The sequence below is a fragment of the Girardinichthys multiradiatus genome, chromosome 15, assembly GCF_021462225.1.
Source record: "Girardinichthys multiradiatus isolate DD_20200921_A chromosome 15, DD_fGirMul_XY1, whole genome shotgun sequence".
In the NCBI taxonomy this organism is placed as follows: domain Eukaryota; kingdom Metazoa; phylum Chordata; class Actinopteri; order Cyprinodontiformes; family Goodeidae; genus Girardinichthys; species Girardinichthys multiradiatus.
In genome coordinates, this window is record NC_061808.1 from 25,511,656 (window position 1) to 25,532,435 (window position 20,780).

Sequence of the window (20,780 nt, forward strand, 5' to 3'; positions counted from 1 at the left end):
GAGTGAGAAACAGCAGGTGTCAAGTTACACTGACGCTCTTTTCTGATTGGCTGATTCATTCCTCACTGTTCTATTTATAGCTCTGTGTATCTCCTACTGTATATGTCTGGATGTGATTCTGTCTTTCTTTCTGCCTCTCTGTGTCTCACACTGGGACACACACCCACACACACACCCACCCACACACAGACACACACCCACACACACACACACCCACACACACATACACCCACACACAGACACACACCCACACACGCATGCATGGATTACTATCTTTCTGAGGACTTTGCATTGACTTTCATTGATATTCATTCATTTCTATGGCTTAAACCTGACCTGACCCCTAACCCTTTGACCATCTTCATAGGAGGCAACTACATGGCGGCCATGTTGTGTGGGGAACTTAAACAGCATGTACTGCTGTTCCAACATCCACACAACAGTGATTGACCCTAAAGGTCAATTTCTTTCATCACCCTTCCATGCTTACTAATGATTATTTAAAGCTTATAATAACATACACAATGGTTTTAGAATAGCAAGCATGTTGTATATAACTAATAGAAATAACACAGACCTGAAAGGACAACCATGCTTGATTTTCAAAATAAGACAAAACCTGCTCTACAAAATAAAAGCCTTTAAACAATAGATGACTGCAGGAGTGGGCTTCACACTACTGTTGGAGCTCCCCCAGTGATGGGAATGGGACTATGCTGGTCCTTCGAAACAGGCTTACTGAAACTTCCAAAATAAAAGCCCACCCCTTCCATAGTTACTATGGATTTTGTGAGTTGACAAGTGCATAGAAAATGATTTTTAAATAGCAAGCGGCTTCTATTTAACTAATGGAACTAACCCAGGCCTGAAAGGACAACTATACTGGACTTTCAAAACAAGACAAAAATGCTCTGCAAAATAAAAGCCTTTACATTTTAAACAATAGATCATTTCCGGACTGGGCTTCACACTAATGTTGGAGTTCACCCAGTGTTGGCCTTTTCAAATAAGGCTTATTGAAAATTTCAAAATAAAAGCCTCAGTCTTCCAGAGTTACTAGTAATATTTTAAGCTGATAATAGCATAGACAATGAATTTTAATAAAAATAGCAAGCTCCGGTCCCAGAAGCACGCACCAAGAGGCAGGCCCCATCTAAATTTCTTCCGAAATTTTCTAGTTGTTTTTATTATTTTTATGTTCCTTTTTTGTAAAGCACTTTGTGACTTTCCATGTCTATGAAAGGTGCTATATAAATAAAGTTTACTTACTTACTTACTTACATACATTATTTATGTAACATAAGGTCTTGAAAATAATTTCTAATAGGACTTCCATTAAAACGCCTTGATTCTTTTGTTTATTGTCAATTGGCATGTTGTGTTGGTCAAGTTGTGGCTCAACAGAGCTAACAACCCATCAGTCAGACAGGCCTCAATGAAAATTAAAACTGCATTTACCCTGGCTGTGTCCGGGCTCTCTGCCACCATGAACATGAAGCTGAGGTTCACGAGGTCAGTGCCACTGCAGATGCAGATGATGCATCCTTCCAGGTCTGCCTCCGTCTTTCCCACAGCCTCAAATGAGGACAAGATCTTTGGGTCCTGGGAAAATAAGGTAAGGTCATAAAACTGAATGTTGAAAGGTGATCGAAGGCAAGCAAAGTTAAAACACGTGACAAAAAGGGTGAAGAAACATCTTTAAAAGTAATTTATTGTGGGAAGGGGATTCATGGTGTTTCGGTTCGGGAGCATGTGTTTGATATCTGTGTCCTGGTTGGGGGTGGCCCTGTGGGGAAATTCATGTTGGGGTTCATGGGGGGTTGGGGGGCTCATGGGGTTGAGATCGGAATTCATTGGTAGGTTGGGACTGTTTTGTTCTGGAACAGCTCTGGTTTGTGGACTTGTTTACACCAGGTAAACCAATCTTTTGTTCGTGGCCCCCTCTCCGGATAGGGACGGGGGTCATAGGGGGCTGGGGTCAGTGCGGGGGGTCGGGGTCTGGGCCGAGGTAGTTCGGGTAGTGCTGGCACTAGTCTGGGCTGGTGCGGTCTGCCCGTCTCCACTCTGTAATGAAGGGGACCACCTCCTGGGTTCAGGGGCTGATTGCCCCTCTGGGGTATCGGTACCTGGACCTGGGAGTATGAGTGAGTGTACGACGTCCATTGTAGTGTGTCTTTACGTTGGGTGGCTGAGAGTGTTTTTATGTGTACGCATGAGGGTGGGAATGTGTCATTGTAACTGTGTGCGCCTGTTAGGTTAGGTGTTGGGCTGCTCCATCTTAGGCCCCCCATCAAATGTGGGCCCTATTTCTTCCATGCTACACTCCCTGCCAGTGGCTGGTGTCTCTGCCCGCTGGTGTATTGGTGGTTCTTGGTGTCCGGGGCTGGGTGCTTTGGTGTGTGCAGGCTCACTCCTGGTAGCTGCTTGCCGGGGCCTGGGCCCCCTGGCTCTGTCGGAGCTCACTTGGGGGGTGATGGCCCTGTGATCTCGGGGGATCTGCTCTGGCATAGATGGCTGACGGCGGAGCCTGTGGGGTTGTCGCTGCAACCCTCTGGGGCTTCGGCACTGCAGCTGCTGGGTGGTTCGCCTGGGGCTCTCCTCTGTTCTTCTCTGGGGGGGTTGCGGTAGTCCTGGCGGTTGTCCTCCCTGGGTTTCCGTGCTCTGGGGGACCTTTGGATGTCTATGGCTCAGATCTTCTCAGTGTCTGTCTCGGGTCCAGGGGGACAGGTCTGTGGCTCCTCACACTCGCTACTGCATATTTTTAAAGGAGAAACCCTTATATACACACAAATGCACTCACACAACACCCACAGGTGTTTGGATTCAGGTGTTAATTAACAGATACACATATGTTCTATATTGAGCCCCAGTTACCACTAAATACATCATTTATTCATTAGTACCTTACACTTTTCTTGCTTCTTTTTTTTCCCCTTTTTATATATTTATTATGACAAGGTTTATAGTGCTGGTCAGACATTTACATACACGCATCACCAGTGGCATGAATGTCATATTAATTGTGGCCTTTTAATGATGGCTTGAACAGATTTTTTTTTTTTTTTTCTTTGCCAGGTTGGCGATGATAATAACACCCCATACAACATCAAATACTTTAAAACATTAGAATTGAGTACACAAGTTAAATTTCTTTTTTGCATATAAGCCTGTAATTCACACAGGTTCAAAACTATGCACACAACCTCAGGTATATGCATACAACCCCACTGATATTTGGATAAATATTACATGTTAAAAAGGGAAATCAAACTCTCTGTTGCCATCATGAAGTTTCTGGCATACTTCTGGCTGGATATTTGACCACTACTCTTGGAAAAAATGGTTGTTAAACTGGCTTGTATGAACAATCTACAAATTTTCAATAGTACTGAAGTCGAATCTTAATGTTAGTCTGAATTATGCATTCCAAAACTAGCTATGTCCAAGTTCCAATAGTCTGACCCAGTCTGACTCTGATTACAGGAAGTTGGTCTGGATATGTATGAAAAACTGAAGGCTATGAATATAACCCCGGTTCTATGATTAGCATGAGTGAGTGTCTCACTATGAGGACATAGCGTCAGCCGTAATTCAAAAACAAGCTCCCCTCTTCCTCGGTCGCAGCAAGGATAGGTGGTGAGACACTTACTCATGCTAATCAGAGAACCAGAGTTATAGTCATAAGCTTATGTTCTCTTTCATAGCATTTGTTTTGTGTTTCACCATGGCGAGTAATACTGACTCCCGGATTGCCGAACATGCCCAGTTTAATGGCAGCTGTTCCCAGTGGCCAATCAGTAAAGGGCTACACCATGAAAGCCTACACTTAACCTTTATGTGGTGTTCGGGTCTGTGGGACCACGTTCATTATTTACTGAAGGAAAAATGATACAATTAATTTACATTAATTGTAAATTTGTTTCCACTCATATCATGATTTTAATAAATTTTCTTACGTTTTAAATAAAAGGTTCTAAATGTGCTCTAACAAAGGTAAAGGGCAAATATTAACCACATATTTTCTTTATACTACTTGAAATTGGGATGAAGTAAACATCTGTTGAGTATTTTTACATAAAAGTGTTTGATTGTGAGGCATTACAAATCACAAAATGCAACGGGTCCACCAGACCCAGAAACATTGGATGAGTAAAAACAATATGAACACCACACAAAGGTTATGACTGAATGTGCCAAAAGAGGCGCATTCACATCAAGTTTGTAAAATCTAGCAGTTGTATTGAAGGAAGCCCAGCAAGCAGCTGCACACACCTCCTGAATAGAGACCATTTTAAAAGTGTCCACGAGGATGGAAGCCCCCTAGTGGAATGTGCACAAAGACTAGGCGGGGGCTGGAGGCCCCTGCTACAATATGCCAATGCTACATGTGGCTATGGCCAAGACACAAATAACTGATTGGTTTTCCCAAAACCTTGCGTCCTGTCCAAATAAATCCACAGTGCACGCACTGGACACATTATGTAAATGCCTTTGCTCTTCTGAAGCAAAAAAGAGGGGTAAAAGGCAGCCAGCTCTGTCGTAGAGCACGAACCCACAACTTTTGGAACAAAACCCGGAAAAAGTTATTACATGCTTGATGCACAAAAAGGGCATACTTTTCACCAACCTGCTTAGATAAGGCCAGAGCAAGCAGCAAAGATGTTTTGAAATAGTATATAGTTTGGTATAGTAATCTAAGATCAACTTCTTCCAAAGATTCAAATGGAGAACAAAAATGAGATTCTAAAACAGAAAGTCCTACAGTGGGGCCAAAGGCGTCAAAGGGCGTGGGCAATTTACGGCATGCCCCTTTCATTAAACAACACACCAATGGATGCTGGCCCACTGTTTTTCCCCAAAGCCAACATAACAGGTTGAAATAGCAGCCAGATATACTTTTATGGTTGGAAAAGCTTTGCTTTTGTCAATAATGTTCTGCTCACCAGCTTACAAAACACCTAATAGAGGGTGCTTTGGTACACTGAATGGATTCAACAACACCAAGAGGAAGTCCATCTTGATTCAAATTGAGCCACACAAGGGCCAAGCAAGCCTAAAGAGCCAGCCTTTCTGGATAAGGGTGAAATATCTCCCCTTAGCCTGGGGAGCCACATGAGTTGGAAAATCTCTGCCAACCAGTCCTTTTCTGGCACCGTGACGCTTTCAGGATCATGGACAGACCTTACTCTTTCACCCTGGTCAGAGTGGGAGAAATCAGAGCTACTGGAGGTGATGCATGGAGCAGAGACCCCGGCCACTTTTGTGCCAGAGCATCCATCCCCAGCGAAGCTTCATGGTCCCGCAGGAAGAAGTAAAGTGGGCATTGAGCATTCTCTCTCAATGTAAACATGTCCACAACAGCCTGACCAAACCTCAACCAAATTTGCCTCACCACCAGGGGGGGGAAGTCTCCAATTTGCATAATGTGGACTTAATGTGGAATAACAGGTCTGTACCATAAATCAGGGTTGCTGCTGCATGAGTTACTTCTCTGAAAGTAACTCATGCAGCAGCAAGTAAGTTCAAACTGCTCCCGACTATCAGGTTGTGTGCCAGCATGTGTAAGCAGGGAGATCTCAGCCCCCCTTTTGTGTTGATGTAGGCCACCAATGTAGAATTGTTTGTCTTCAGCAAAACAGTGCATCCTCTCAGCCAAGGAACATGAACAGCCATCATGCTCTAGACAGGTTATGTGAGCCAAGTGCATGCAAGTCCCCCATTTTCCATTAATCCAAACAGTCATGCCGCACACACAGGGTGTTCTATGGACTATTCTTAGAGGCCAGGACTGTCTCAGAAAACAAGCGAATTTAATGAGTTCTACCATTTCCTGAAAAGAATCATATCCAGCCAGAAATATACACGACTGCATGCGGTTTCTCTGCAACTAGCAGAGGGACATTTAACCAAATAGTAGGGGTGAATGTACATATTTGAGGCTGTATGTATCATTTTTCACTTGCGAGGATTAGAAGTAAACCTGATTTTAATTCAAACATTGGCAGCTAATTATTTACAAATTAACTGAAGTGCTGTGAAGTGTAAATCTGAAAAATTAAACATCTCCAATGTGTCATTAAACTGCCAAATGATGAGTATATGTAACCTGCTGACTGGCACTTCATGTCCTTCCAGTTGAGAATAAAATCCACACACAAAAAAGAAAATCACAGCATCACCTCTCCCACTCATGTTTTTTTTTTTTTTAAGATATTTTTTCGGCACTAGTGGCCTTTATTTTTGACAGTAGGTAGACAGGAAAGAGGGGTAGAGAGAGGGGGAGACATTTCTTTGGTAAATGTTGCTAGGTCCGGGACTCGAACCCGGGACAGCCGCTTTGAGGACTGTAGCCTCTGTACATGGTTGCACGCTTAACCCCTACACCATCAGCGCCGCAGTGCCCACTCATGGTTTTAATCAAATATCAGCTTTGTCACTGCAGGAGAGACTAATGTGAATTTGTTGTATGATTGAATTAACAGCAACAGGCGTTGCAGCTTTACAATCTATCTCAGCTATCTCATCCATCTTCTCTTCCTCATTGAATTATTTAGAACAGCTGTGTCATCCCTTGTGGAAAAGCCCTGCTATCGCCTTCCTGCAAATTACAAAACAGCATGCAGCGTTTAAACAAATACGAGGAGCTGCTATCAACCTGCAGCATCTGTATACGTGTCCTCACACATGCACATCAACACTGGACCAAAAAAACAGCCCATCAGAAAAACAACCCATAGAGCAGGAACCCTAACCCCTACCCTTTGCAGAGGGGGGCTCTAATAACAGCAACCATAATTCACACAGTTGGAATTTAGTCAAATATTACATTATATTGAGACACCATCAATAGTGCACCAAATGAATCAATATTTAATATAGAGAGAGACCCTAAAGGTTTCTGGTTGTGTGTGTCTGGTTCACTGATTGGTTGCCAGATGCAGTGAAAAAACAGACTCCTGGTTAGCCTGTCTTTGCTATTTCAGGATCACCTCATTATTATAGGATAAAGTTGTTGTTTTTTTTCCTGACAGAAGCAGAACATCTCATACTGTTAGTTGTTGATCCAGCATTGTGAAGTCCTTGACCCAAAGGTTCTCTGACAGCTTATTATTACAAAGGCAACATTATTTATTCTTCTCTGTAGGTCGAACAAACACCAAAAAACAACCTCAAATACAACCTGTGGCTGAACTCGGCCAGAACTGTATAAATATTAAGATGTTAAATATTTCATGTTTATGTTGTGCTAGTGCCCTTCATAAGGCTGCTATTTGTTAGATAAAGTCATCAGTGAGAAGTCAATTGGGATTCTCAGGTCATGCATTACATGTTGCTAAAATACACCACTGAAGCTTTGACTAATTTTAGGCATGAATAATTGCCTGACAGAACAGTCTCCCTAGATTTTTTCTTAATTCAGGAGTGTGAAAGTGAGAAAACAAGCCTGTGTTGTGGGAAGAGAGTGTACATCTTAGTGAACCAGAAGTGAGAAGATTGTCTTTCTCAAAAAGTCTCACCTTAGGGACTGCACCGACACGGATACTGTTGATAAGAGAACACTCAAGAACCTGGCCCTCCTGTGGGAGACACATATGGCAGGAGGGTTAAAGAAACCTAAGAAGGTTGGAAAAATACATTTGAAACCAGATATTTAAACACATTGTAAAAAAAAGAGACAAAAAAAGACACATAACCCTTATTTATCACTGTATGACATTAATTTAAACCAAACAATTCCTGTTTTAGGTCAGAAGTTCCAAAATTATTTGTGTTTGCTAAATGCAAAATATGAAAGATTTCTTTCAGCTCTTATTTCCCTTGTGATTTCACATTTTTGTGTACCACTATTACTTACTTACTAAGAAAACATACCCAGAGTAGTGTAGGTGGGGTCTAAATCAGCTACGTCAGCTGGAGTCACTCTAAACATTCAGCTAGTTGAGGTGACTCTTTCTAAGTGCAGACACACCATAGCGAAGCATGGTATGTAGTGTTACTACAGGGTAAGTGCTGCAACATCTGAGCATCACTTACGTAGATTCTGTTGCAGTGGTATCTGTTTGGTATCTGTAGCTTCTGAGTTGTGACATGCATTGCGCAGTTTTTCAAAATCTCCCAAAAGTCTGTAGCAGCCTTGGTTAACCGATGATAAAACTGTGTGTACTCCAGTATCTGATGTATAGAAAGGCAATGCTGGAGCGATATTTACCCAGGGCCACATATCTTACTACAACAGTGAAATGCTTGGCAGATGAGCAACAGTGTGATGGAGAAATGAAAATGTTGCCTGTTTTTTCATTTTTTAGTTTCTTTTCACCTGCCAAAACAAATTACAAGGCTTGTTATTTCTTACAAAAGAGAAAAATCTGTCAGAAATTGAAAAGCACATAATGAAAATTTTGATTACAACAGAAATGCTTGTTATGGAAGCAAATCGTTACCATATTTCAAATGAAAAAGCATTTTCAGAAATGCTTTTTCATTTTAAGAATGTGGCTGCATTGTTTGATTCATAAATGAAATTAGTTATCAATAATCCTATTTGCATTTTAATTTTCTTCATCAAGACTGCTCATTCTTTCACTTAATTAAAATGAAAAAGAAAAAGACATTTGAGATTTATTTTTCAAAATGTACCCCAGCAAATAGATACCAAAATTCAATTTGAAATGTAAAATTTGAAAATGAAAAAGCATTTCTAGAAATGCTTTTTCATTTTAAGAATGTGGCTGCATTATTTGACCCATAAATAAAATTAATAATCAATCATCCTATTTGCCGGAACTGCCAGTTCTGCCTGTCACTGCCACAAATTGAGCTCGGCCCTGCTGCAATTCAATCAATTTCTCAGTACGTTTGCAATGTAATGCAATGCAGACGTGCACAGCGCCCCCTACCGAACAAGATGGGTAGCTCGGTCAGCAGGGAGCTGAGGAAGAGCGGCTGCTGACATCACTCTGCTGCGCCCGCCGCTCGGAATGCTTTTTCATTTTCGAGTTCTGGGCAGTACTTTGCGGGCAGACCACAAAAACGAAAAAGCAATGTCTGCTTTGTTTTCTTTTTGATTATGGCATAAAATGTGAAGTCGTGAAGAAGAACATAACATGCAAATGCAAATAGGATGATTGATTACTAATTTTATTTATGGGTCAAACAATGCAGCCACATAAAATGAAAAAGCATTTCTGAAAATGCTTTTTCATTTGAAATATGGTAATGATTTGCTTTGGATGTATAGGACTGTGTAACATTAGCAAATAAATGGTTGTAATAAATGTAAGAATTAACAGTCGTTTTTGCTATTTATTCCACTAAAATGAACCTCATAAAAATGTTTGCATTAGTGAAAGCTGTACTTTCTGCACTTAGCAAGTGTTTCCATGCTTTTGCCTTTTTTTAAAGGAACCGAAGTGGGGCCTGCTTCAGGAAGGTAGAGAATTGCATGAAACATACTATAAAAAGCTTTGTGATAGAGAACTGAGTCTTTAGAGTATCTCCTGACATGAAAAAGGATAGTTCAAAGACAGATAAGGAGGAGATTGTACCTTTCCCTCACTCTTCCATGTGATGAAGAAGCCATATTCATCCACCTTCATCTGAGAGTTGGGTTCAAAGAGATATGGGTCCTGAAAAGGAGAACTGCAGTTTTATAAGAGAGCCTTAATTGATCAAAGAGTTTTATTTCATGTAGCCTCACATTACACAACCTGCAGGGATTATACAATCAGACGAGTGGATGGAGCCTCAATACGTTCTATAGGAGAAATCTACCTTCCAAGACACACACACACACGATTGAAAACCTACATTGCCAAAGTAATGTACAAATACATTGAATATGTACCCATATATTGTGTTTAATCTAGATAAAACCTATCAGTAAGGCAAGAGATAAATGTGAACATAAACATCTGGCATACGCTTACAGGTCCTTCTCAAAATATTAGCATATTGTGATAAAGTTCATTATTTTCCATAATGTAATGATGAAACTTTAACATTCATATATTTTAGATTCATTGTACACTAACTTAAATATTTCAGGTCTTTTATTGTCTTAATACGGATGATTTTGGCATACAGCTCATGAAAACCCAAAATTCCTATCTCACAAAATTAGCATATTTCATCAGACCAATAAAAAAAAGTGTTTTTAATACAAAAAACGTCAACCTTCAAAAAATCCTGTACAGTTATGCACTCAATACTTGGCTGGGAATCCTTTTGCAGAAATGACTGCTTCAATGTGGCGTGGCATGGAGGCAATCAGCCTGTGGTACTGCTGAGGTCTTATGGAGGCCCAGGATGCTTTGATAGCGGCCTTTAGCTCATCCAGAGTGTTGGGTCTTGAGTCTCTCAACGTTCTCTTCACAATATCCCACAGATTCTCTATGGGGTTCAGGTCAGGAGAGTTGGCAGGCCAATTGAGCACAGTGATACCATGGTCAGTAAACCATTTACCAGTGGTTTTGGCACTGTGAGCAGGTGCCAGGTCCTGCTGAAAAATGAAATCTTCATCTCCATAAAGCTTTTCAGCAGATGGAAGCATGAAGTGCTCCAAAATCTCCTGATAGCTAGCTGCATTGACCCTGCCCTTGATAAAACACAGTGGACCAACACCAGCAGCTGACACGGCACCCAGACCATCACTGACTGTGGGTACTTGACACTGGACTTCTGGCATTTTGGCATTTCCTTCTCCCCAGTCTTCCTCCAGACTCTGGCACCTTGATTTCAGAATGACATGCAGAATTTGCTTTCATCCGAAAAAAGTACTTTGGACCACTGAGCAACAGTCCAGTGCTGCTTCTCTGTAGCCCAGGTCAGGCGCTTCTGCCGCTGTTTCTGGTTCAAAAGTGGCTTGACCTGGGGAATGCGGCACCTGTAGCCCATTTCCTGCACACGCCTGTGCACAGTGGCTCTGGATGTTTCTACTCCAGACTCAGTCCACTGCTTCCGTAGGTCCCCCAAGGTCTGGAATCGGCCCTTCTCCACAATCTTCCTCAGGGTCCGGTCACCTCTTCTCGTTGTGCAGCGTTTTCTGCCACACTTTTTCCTTCCCACAGACTTCCCACTGAGGTGCCTTGATACAGCACTCTGGGAACAGCCTATTCGTTCAGAAATGTCTTTCTGTTTCTTACCCTCTTGCTTGAGGGTGTCAATAGTGGCCTTCTGGACAGCAGTCAGGTCGGCAGTCTTACCCATGATTGGGGTTTTGAGTGATGAACCAGGCTGGGAGTTTTAAAGGCCTCAGGAATCTTTTGCAGGTGTTTAGAGTTAACTCGTTGATTCAGATGATTAGGTTCATAGCTCGTTTAGAGACCCTTTTAATGATATGTTAATTTTGTGAGATAGGAATTTGGGGTTTTCATGAGCTGTATGCCAAAATCATCCGTATTAAGACAATAAAAGACCTGAAATATTTCAGTTAGTGTGCAATGAATCTAAAATATATGAATGTTAAATTTTCATCATGACATTATGGAAAATAATGAACTTTATCACAATATGCTAATATTTTGAGAAGGACCTGTAGTTCTTCACTTTACATGAAGAAGCTGTAAAACAGGAATAAACCTGACCATGTGCTGTACATTGGTCAACAAAAGGATAACAAAACTGACAATTGTTTCGACACACACGTGTTTGACCTTGAAAACTGAATAAGAAATCTGTGACCAGGCAGGCAGAGTATTATGCAGTAGCGAATGCAAATTTGAATTCCCTTTCCCTCTGATCTGAGATGGCCAAAAACATTAAAGAGGGAAAAAATTAAAAGAGGTTGATGCTGAGAAGTCACTCTTCTAATATTAGCAATGGGGAACAATGTGACACACACATCTACATGTAATGCATTATTTTAGGATGCTGCTGCCATGAGATACATGGCCACAAATAAGATGATGCTGGCCTGTTGTTTGGTTGCAGCCTGTCATCTGAAACCACCAGAAAATGGAGAAAACAATCAATTTTCCATTGAAGAAACAGTGAGGCCTCAGAGAGTGCAGCTAAAAGCTTTCACTATCATCCGAATTAAGGCTGACCAGGACTTCATTTTACGAAGTAGTGAGTTCTATGAGGGAGATGTTATGGGCACACTACCTTAATAACACCAGAAAACTAGATCCTATGATGATAAAGAAATCTAATATTAAGGTTTCAACTTTCATCTCTCTGAATGGATGGATTCTTGGTTGACCTAGACATTTGTCCTCTCTGACCTAGATGACACATCAATGCGTGTATATGCATAAAACTATATCTTATATATAATTTAAAACTAACTACAGTGCCTTGCAAAAATATTCATACTCTTTGAAACTATTTACATTTTGTCACATTACAATTACAAACGCCAATGTTTTTTGGGAGGATTTCTTTTTGACAGACCAACACAAAGTAGTGGATAATTGTGAAGAGGAAGGAAAGCCATACATTGTTTAAGAAAAAATTAAAATGTGGGAGGCATTTGTGTTTAGTCGCTCTGAGTTCATACTTGGCAGATTTGTCCCTTGCTGACAACAGCTCTGTCATCTGTGGATTTTACCTCCATTGAAATTCACGCATTAGTGCACCATCATCTGTCAAAAATAGACTCGATTCGTGTGTCTGACGGATGACGGAGGACTCTTCGCCATGCCGCAGCACCACAGAGCTAGTGTGAACTACCGCATTGACTGGAATTGCATCTATTGGCGACACAGAGCAAAATGCAAGGATGATGAAATCAGTGTCAACTAGGGGTCACACAGAGTTACGCTAGCTTCTACCCTGGTACAACAAATCTTGATAATATTTTGATGACAACACCATTCATCAAAAATCAATGTTTGTGTTTTTAGTGTTGCGCAGTCCTAGTCCTCAGTCTGCCTTCAGCAGCTGTCAATATGAGGCTGCACAGTCCCATAGAAACTAAACACCAGACACATCTTGACTGACTGATTTCCTATCAGGGAAATAATGAAAGAAATACACAGAGGAAGAAGCCCCTTGGCACTTGGCATGATGTATTTTAGACAACATCTCTTTAACCTTTCACTCCCATGTCCCATGGCTGTGGACTGTCAGAGAAGGAAAATACATTTTAAATGTCTCTCTCAATAAACACATTGTAATTACTGCAGATCTATAACCCATTTAAAACCTTTCCATTGTACTTCAGAACACTTAATGTTTTCTAAAGAGGTAGAGGAACCTGTGTTAAAGTAGTGAAATTGCATTCTAACTAAAGTTTAAAAGCACATCAAATGTTTTGATGGATTTCAATGTGCATGCATAAGTGACGTGTTAATGTCATTTAAATTGACCTTAAATGTCCCCTACTGCCTTTACAAAGTTTAACTTTCATTAGATTGTTTGTTTTTCAAAGTAAACTACAGACATAAATAATCAGATTTTAGAATATAATTAGCCCTTAAGAAAAAAAAAAAAAAGAGGTATGATGAAAAGCTGACCTTATTAACATTCAGGCCAGTTCTCAGCATGCTCTGCCTCTGCTTGGCTCAAAGTTCACAGCAGCAACACACTGAGGACGTTAATCAAAAACCATGGCGGCCCAGATTTAATTGCTCTCTTTGATATGACTGTGGATTTGATCGTGGCTTTCCGTGCATCCGTTCATGTTTTCCACTGGGCTCTAAGAGAAATCTGCCCTCTCTCTGACAGCTGCATGGACAGAGATGACTGAGGGGATTTCCTGGTCCACACAGGGCTACACGCATATCTTTCTGTTGGTGTGGATGCATTTGGGTGACATGCTTTGCCTTTGCCTGTCAAATGTTCTACCAAAGTGTCCTCATTATGTTCATCAGAGGAAGTATGAGCCAAAACAACATTTGCTGAAGTCTACTGTTATAAAGACATAAACAGACTTGACTTTGAATACAGGATTTTCCTTTCATGTAAGAACTGTGCACTACATTGTGTTGCTCTATCACATAAAGTCACAATATAATACACTGAGGGTTGGGGTTGTGATGCCACAAAGGTTCAATGGGGTATGAATGTTTCTGGATGGCAAAGAAACCTATTTTACTACAAACATTATTACTGTACTGTAGGGGTGCACCAACTGATCGGCTGGCCAATCTATCAGCCCTGATTTTCTTAATTGTGGCAGATCAGTCATCGTCCGATACATGTGAAACCTATCTTATCCACCGATCTTATCTATTTGTCTAACTTATTGTGCAAGTTTTGACAGAAGACTAAATGAACTGCAATGCTCTAAATGTTTCATTTATATTTGAGAGCAATGGCTCATGTGCAGTTTAAACAAGTTTGTATTGTTTCGCAGGTATTTCTGTTTTTGAAAAAAATAAAATTGAAACTTTGAATGTGTATTGTGACCTTATACCACCTGACATTGTCGGTTATAAAAAAAATAATTTTTTTTAAAATCCGTGTCAGCCAAAATTGGCAGGTCAGGCTTTTTAAAGATTGGTAATCGGTGATCGGCCAGAAAACTGCTATCGGTGCACCCCCACTTTACTTACTTTATTTAGTGATCTGTTCAGTTTATTAAGCTTTATTTCCATGTAATTCTTTAGTTTTGTTATTGGGTTGCTTTGACTTTATATTGCTCTTCTTTGGGTTTACATTCATAATCAGCAGCTGTACCACCAGATATTTCCAACTTAAGTTAGATGATTTGTTCAGCATGCAGACTGCGTGGACTTATACAATGACACAAAAAAGAAGGCGACCCATGAGGTATGTGCACTTCTATAATTAATGCACATCATACAATTATCACCTCACTATGATTATTTGAAGAAGTAGCATTTTATTAAGTAATTGCCTTACTGATAACAAAATCATAGTTCACCTCATCAAACCTGTCGAAGGAGGCACCTTCTTGCATGAACTCGGGCAGGTGCTTCTGCCAGTTGAACTCGTAGGACTTTGTCATGGCTGCTCACAATCCTGTGACACAAATAAAAGGAAAAGAACAAGTTAGTCCAAAAACACGCATGCATGTTAACTGCTGACTCTATATTTTCATCTGAGTGACTCGCCATCTCTCCGAGGTGAACTCACCTCTTGTTCAATTGCTACTGGAGGACGGTTCATAAAAACGTCTCTCAGGCTTGAATGTGAACAGAAATGGCAGAAAACTCCTGACAAACATGACCATGCATTCACATACACACATCTGTGGAGGAAAAACGGCTTTATAATGTCAATTGCTTGCTTAAGGGTGGTGTATTAACAACCAAACAAGAGTCCAGCTGCACCACATTCAACAGAAGCTACCCTATGCCCCTACACTCGTTAGTGTCAGGCCTATGAGGGCTATAAAATAGCTGATAATTGATAACACACCGGACTGACTAGTGGATCTATATTGTTTCCAGGTGAATGACCCAACTGGGTTTACATTTGCAGTAAGTCTGAGTGGGTGCTAATTTGAACCTGTGCATTTTCAATGCAAGAACAGCACCCATGATTCCTGCAGCAATTCATCAGGCCAGTATAGAGCCATCAGGCAGCCCTATTTTTCAGCCCAGTTATCAGGCACACAGACCTTATGTACACATATTGTTAGGTAATGACATAAGAAGACAGGGTAGATTGAGAAAACATCAGCGCTCTATGTCTTAATGAAGTAACTCGTGGATGGGATTAAACACCAGAGTGCGTCTGAGAGCCTCAGAAGGTGGGATTGTTTTGATCTTGTACACATTGTATCCTTTATCAAATACAAATCAAGCCAGTCTCAATTCAAATGACCAAGTAACTAAGTAGGAAACTAATATTGTAGATGACACCACCCAAATACGGCTTTGTCTTTCGTAAGCCTTAAAATGCGTCAGGCAAAACTGTGGGGGAGTCACTCACATGAGAATGTGGCATGCTATGTATAATCTGAGAGTTTAGCTAGTCATAAATCATGGGAATACAACGAGGTGTGAGTTCCTCAAGCAAAGTTCCTCCATGCTCTTCCTTCCTCTTCCTGTTTAAGTGCTCCCCCATCAATCAGATTTCTCTTGATTACACAAAACAAAATATAACCATTTGAAAAGCCATTGGCATGGAAACTGCTGCTGTTGTCAAAGAAAAATCAATATTGTCATAAATGGATATTGGCAGGCGAAATCTTTAGTACAACTGGAGATTGGAAATCTTCCCAAAAAAAGCTGACTACTCTTACTCTTAGATCCAAAAAAAACCTAGCTTTAAGACACTTTTTTTACTAATCAGTCACACAAAAAGAAAAAAAGAAAATTGAAATCACTCATATTTTTGCACATCTTTTTTTTTTCCCTTTCATTATATTTTTTCTATTTTTATGCCAAATTGTTTTCGGATATCTGAGAGGTCTGATACCTCTTGTCTGTAATTTTGACGTCTTTCTTGGGTCATCTATGCCACCTTTGTTTGTACTTGTATCAAAATTTAAACATAATTGACGTGAGACAACTACTATGTTCTGCTACACACTAGTTTGCATCACCTTCTTAAAAGAGTTATATGATCCATTCAGTAGCTCCAGCTGACAACTCTCATTGTGATCATTTTTCTAGTCAATCAGCATAGTCATGAAAGCTGTCTGTAACAGCTGACAATCTATTTTATCATTTACTTCAGCCATGAAGATGGCAACAACTAATATTATAGTTTTCTAAATAATGGCAAAACCCCTTAATAACCCCTCTGAAACGTATTTTTCTGAAATTGTGGTGTCACATTCAGATGATAAAGAGAGACAAAAACTATCTGGTTCAAGCCTTAAAGATTATCATTAGGAACATCCCTGGATCATATATTTTAGTGCTAATGTTAAAATTATAGGTATAGGAGAGTATAGGAGAAACTCATTGAAAAGAAAAGAGCACATAGGAACATGAAATGACAAAGATAACATAGGGGTGGAGAAATAATAAATAGGAGAAGTAAACCAAAGACTCAGGCAAAAGCCGGTGAAAGAGCACTTTACATAAAAACAATAGAGAGAAAACCAAACATATGTGGGAAGCAAAACAAAGAGTGAGACAGCAGTGTCTGACTGGAGAGGCTGGGGTTGATACAGTGAAAGTGTGTGTGTGTGTGGGGGGGGGGGGGGCATCTGCTTTTGATGTGTGGAACACTGATCAGAGACAACATCAACAGAAGTCAGAGAAAAGACCTAGCTGGGTGGACTACAGCTCCCCCCTGGCATGACAAACACAGATGAAATGAGAGTGCTCAGATGTCTGAGGGCTGTCATGATGAAAACAGAGTAATTCTGAAAAGCCAAACACCTGGACAGCAGGTATAAAGAGCTCATCTCACACCTACATAGTGGTTTAAAACATGAAAAAAATAAGCATTGGAAATGTTCAATCCTCCAGTGAATCCAGATAAAAGTTTAATACACCCACTGATTACCAAAGAGTGACACTGGACTGTGAAGGTAAGGCCACACAACAAACAGCCACTGCATAAAGGGAAGTAAAAGACAGAGGACAAATGGCCTCAAATACAGACAGTAGGCTGGTATAAATATGCTGCATTGTAGTGAATATTATTGAATAAGCAAACCTAATTATTGAGAAAATTATTATTATTATGTTGGGTCTGCCCCCTCCCTGGGCTGCCAAGTTAACGTGGTGGAAGGGTTTGAGTGTCCCAATGATCCTAGGAGCTATGTTGTCAGGGGCTTTATGCCCCTGGTGGGGTCACCCAAGGCAAACAGGTCCTAGGTGAGGGATCAGACAAAGCGCAGCCCACAGACCCCTTATGATGATCAATTCTGGCTAGAAATAGTCAGGCTCACCTCAATGCACGGCTCTGGCGGAGCCTGGGGAGACTGGGGACCTTGGGGCGGGCAGTGTGGAAGAGCAGTGTGGTTTTCGTCCTGGCCGTGGAACACTGGACCAGCTCTACACCCTCAGCAGGGTCCTGGAGGGTGCATGGGAGTTTGCCCAACCAGTATACAGGTGCTTTGTGGACTTGGAGAAGGCGTTAGACTGCGTCCCTCGGGGAATCCTGTGGGGAGTACTCCAGGAGTATGGGGTACCAGGCCCTTTGACACGGGCTGTTAGGTCCCTGTATGACCGGTGTCAGAGCTTGGTCCGCATTGCTGGCAGTAAGTCGGACTCGTTTCCGGTGAGGGTTGGACTCTGCCAAGGTTGCCCTTTGTCACCGATTCTGTTCATAACTTTTATGGACAGAATTTCTAGGTGCATCCAAGGTGTTGAGGGGATCCGTTTTGGTGGCCTTAGGAATGCGCCTCTACTTTTTGCGGATGATGTGGTCCTATTGGCTTCATCAGCTTGTGATCTACAGCTCTCATTGGAACAGTTCGCAGCAGAGTGTGAAGCAGCCGGGATGAGAATCAGTGCCTCCTAGTCTGAGGCCATGGTCTTGAGCCTCCTCCGGGTCAGGGGGGAGGTCCTGCCTCAAGCAGAAGGGTTCAAGTATCTTGGGGTCTTTTTCACGAATGTTCTTGTTCATCTATGGTCATGAGCTTTGGGTCATGACCAAAAGAACAAGATCATGGATACAAGTGGCCGAAATGAGTTTCCTCCACAGGGTGTCTGGGCTCTCCCTTAGAGATAGGATGAGAAGCTCATTCATCCTGGAGGGACTCAGAGTAGAGCTGCTGCTTCTCCAGGTCGAGAGGAGCCAGTTGAAGTGTCTCAGGCATCTGGTTAGGATGCCTCCTGGACGCCTCCCTGGTGAGGTGTTCCCGGCACGTCCCACCGGTAGGAGGCCCAGAGGAAGACCCAACACATGCTGGAAGAACTATGTTTCTCGGCTGGCCTGGGAATGCCATGGGATTCCTCCAGACGAGCTGGCCCAAGTGGCTGGGGAGAGGGAAGGCAGGGTCTCTAAGACATGTTTTTTCACTTTAATGTCTTAAATGTTGCCAGTCAAGGTTGCTTTTTGTTTTGTGCTTGTTTTTGAATTCTTAAAGCCTATTTTTAGGATACCTTCAACCAATCAAGCAAATAAGGCAATCCTGTGGCAGGATTTGTACTGGGCACCTCTCTTTAAGCCTGAAATTTAATCACATATTTTGCGGTACCTTATGATAACTGTAAAAGTGATGTTAAAAACTCAGTCAAGAGTCAAGAGCATAGTGTTTGTGGCTGTGAACCTCTCACGGTATACAGTAAGAGTGTTACAAACAAAATAATTCAACTAGCCCTTTATTAAAAAGGTAACTTCACAACAACAGTAGGCATGATGCCAACCGTACACAAAAATGACAATCATATATATTTTAAAGCAAAAACGCAATCAATGGTGAATTCAATTTGTACTCAAAAGTTAGAATTTCAGGCATATAAGTCGGAAAAAAAAATAAAAAATTTATATGCAAGCCAAGCCCCTCTAGTGGTACCATCAACCACCAGAAACTAATAACTCAACTCATCAGCTTTTCTATATACTCAAGAAATGGTTAGAACAATTTTTTTATTTAAAATGCAGTCTGTTAGAAAACAGACCACGAAATCCATAATGTATGACAACAATCGGAGTACCACAAGGTTTGGTCTTAGGGCCATTGTTATTTAGCCTCTACATAAAAGATATATCAAGCTGATGTCCACCAATTGTAACATTTCCAATGTATGCTGATGAAGCTGTTCTCTATGTGTATTCCAAAAACAAAGATCAAGCTGCACAACAACTAGTCTTGAGTAATGTATGTCAATAGAAGCTTCCCAGCTAAGATGTCTTTTCAATTCAATTCAGTTTTATTTATATAGCACCAATTCACAACACATGTTGTCTCAAGGCACTTCACAACAGTCAGGTACATACATTCCAATTAATCCTAACCATTGAACAATGCAGTCGGAGTTAGCTTTTTATTCAAATTGGATAAAAAGTTTTTCTATCTAAGGAAACCCAGCAGATTGCATCCAGTCAGTGACTTGCAGCATTCCCTCCTCCCGGATGAGCATGTAGAGACAGTGGACAGTGACTGGCGTTGACTTTGCAGCAATCCCTCATACTGAGCATGCATGTGGCGACAGTAGAGAGGAAAAACTCCCTTTTAACAGGAAGAAACCTCCAGCAGAACCAGGCTCAGTGTGAGCGGCCATCTGCCACGACCGACTGGGGGTTTGAGGGTCTTAATGTGTCTAAGACTGTAGGTTTTGCTAAAAAAGTCCAGGAAACCCAGAACTGACCATCACAGTCACATTTTGAAGTAATGTAGACTGTTAAGTTTAGGCAATAATGTTACACACATTGATTTTATTTTAAAATATCAAATATCAAAATACCTTATGTATATACGTATAAATCAACATGGTAATAAAGCAGATGGAAACCAGCCGTGGGCTACAGTGTAAACAACTTACAAATACTGTGTATTTGTTCAATATTATGCACAGATGCACAAAAGATGAAACTTGTAGCCTCTGGCTACAATTGTGTATATTTTTCTTCTAAACGTTTATCAATATACCCTTTTCCTGTTGAAATATGCAAACTTGAAAAAAACATTTTAACAGTTTTTGAGGTTAGTAGAAATCATAGATTGTAATTCATCGGCCCCACCACAAATTCTTGTCTCAATCATTAGTTTTTTTTCCCCCTGGTAGACAATAAATAATCCCATACTGATAATCTCTACTTGTTTCCACATGTACACTGCAACATGATTGAATAGTGCTATGAAAACAAACACAAATACAAAATGCAAGAAATTATGAGTTAAAAGCCTCACAGACGAATATCTTGAAAATATATAAAAACGTTATACTCAGGTAAAAACAATGAAATGGAATTGTAATAGAACAAAGAGATAAAGTAATGATAACATTAATGAAATACCATTC

At 40.9% G+C, this 20,780-nt stretch overlaps 1 protein-coding gene across 4 annotated transcripts in view; it reads right to left on the reverse strand.

Annotated features, from left to right (window-relative positions):
- The window catches only part of LOC124881650 (1-phosphatidylinositol 4,5-bisphosphate phosphodiesterase beta-4-like), a 105,039-nt gene that overhangs the window by 37,735 nt on the left and 46,524 nt on the right, over positions 1 to 20,780 (reverse strand). For all 4 annotated transcript variants that reach the window (XM_047387326.1, XM_047387323.1, XM_047387324.1 and 1 more), the window contains 4 exons: positions 14,828 to 14,925; positions 9,546 to 9,626; positions 7,518 to 7,577; positions 1,459 to 1,602 (listed from right to left, as the gene is read on the reverse strand). In XM_047387326.1, coding sequence (XP_047243282.1) covers positions 1,459 to 1,602; positions 7,518 to 7,577; positions 9,546 to 9,626; positions 14,828 to 14,911 — 369 coding nt within the window. In that variant the 5' untranslated portion in view covers positions 14,912 to 14,925. The remainder of the gene's footprint in view (positions 1 to 1,458; positions 1,603 to 7,517; positions 7,578 to 9,545; positions 9,627 to 14,827; positions 14,926 to 20,780) is intronic.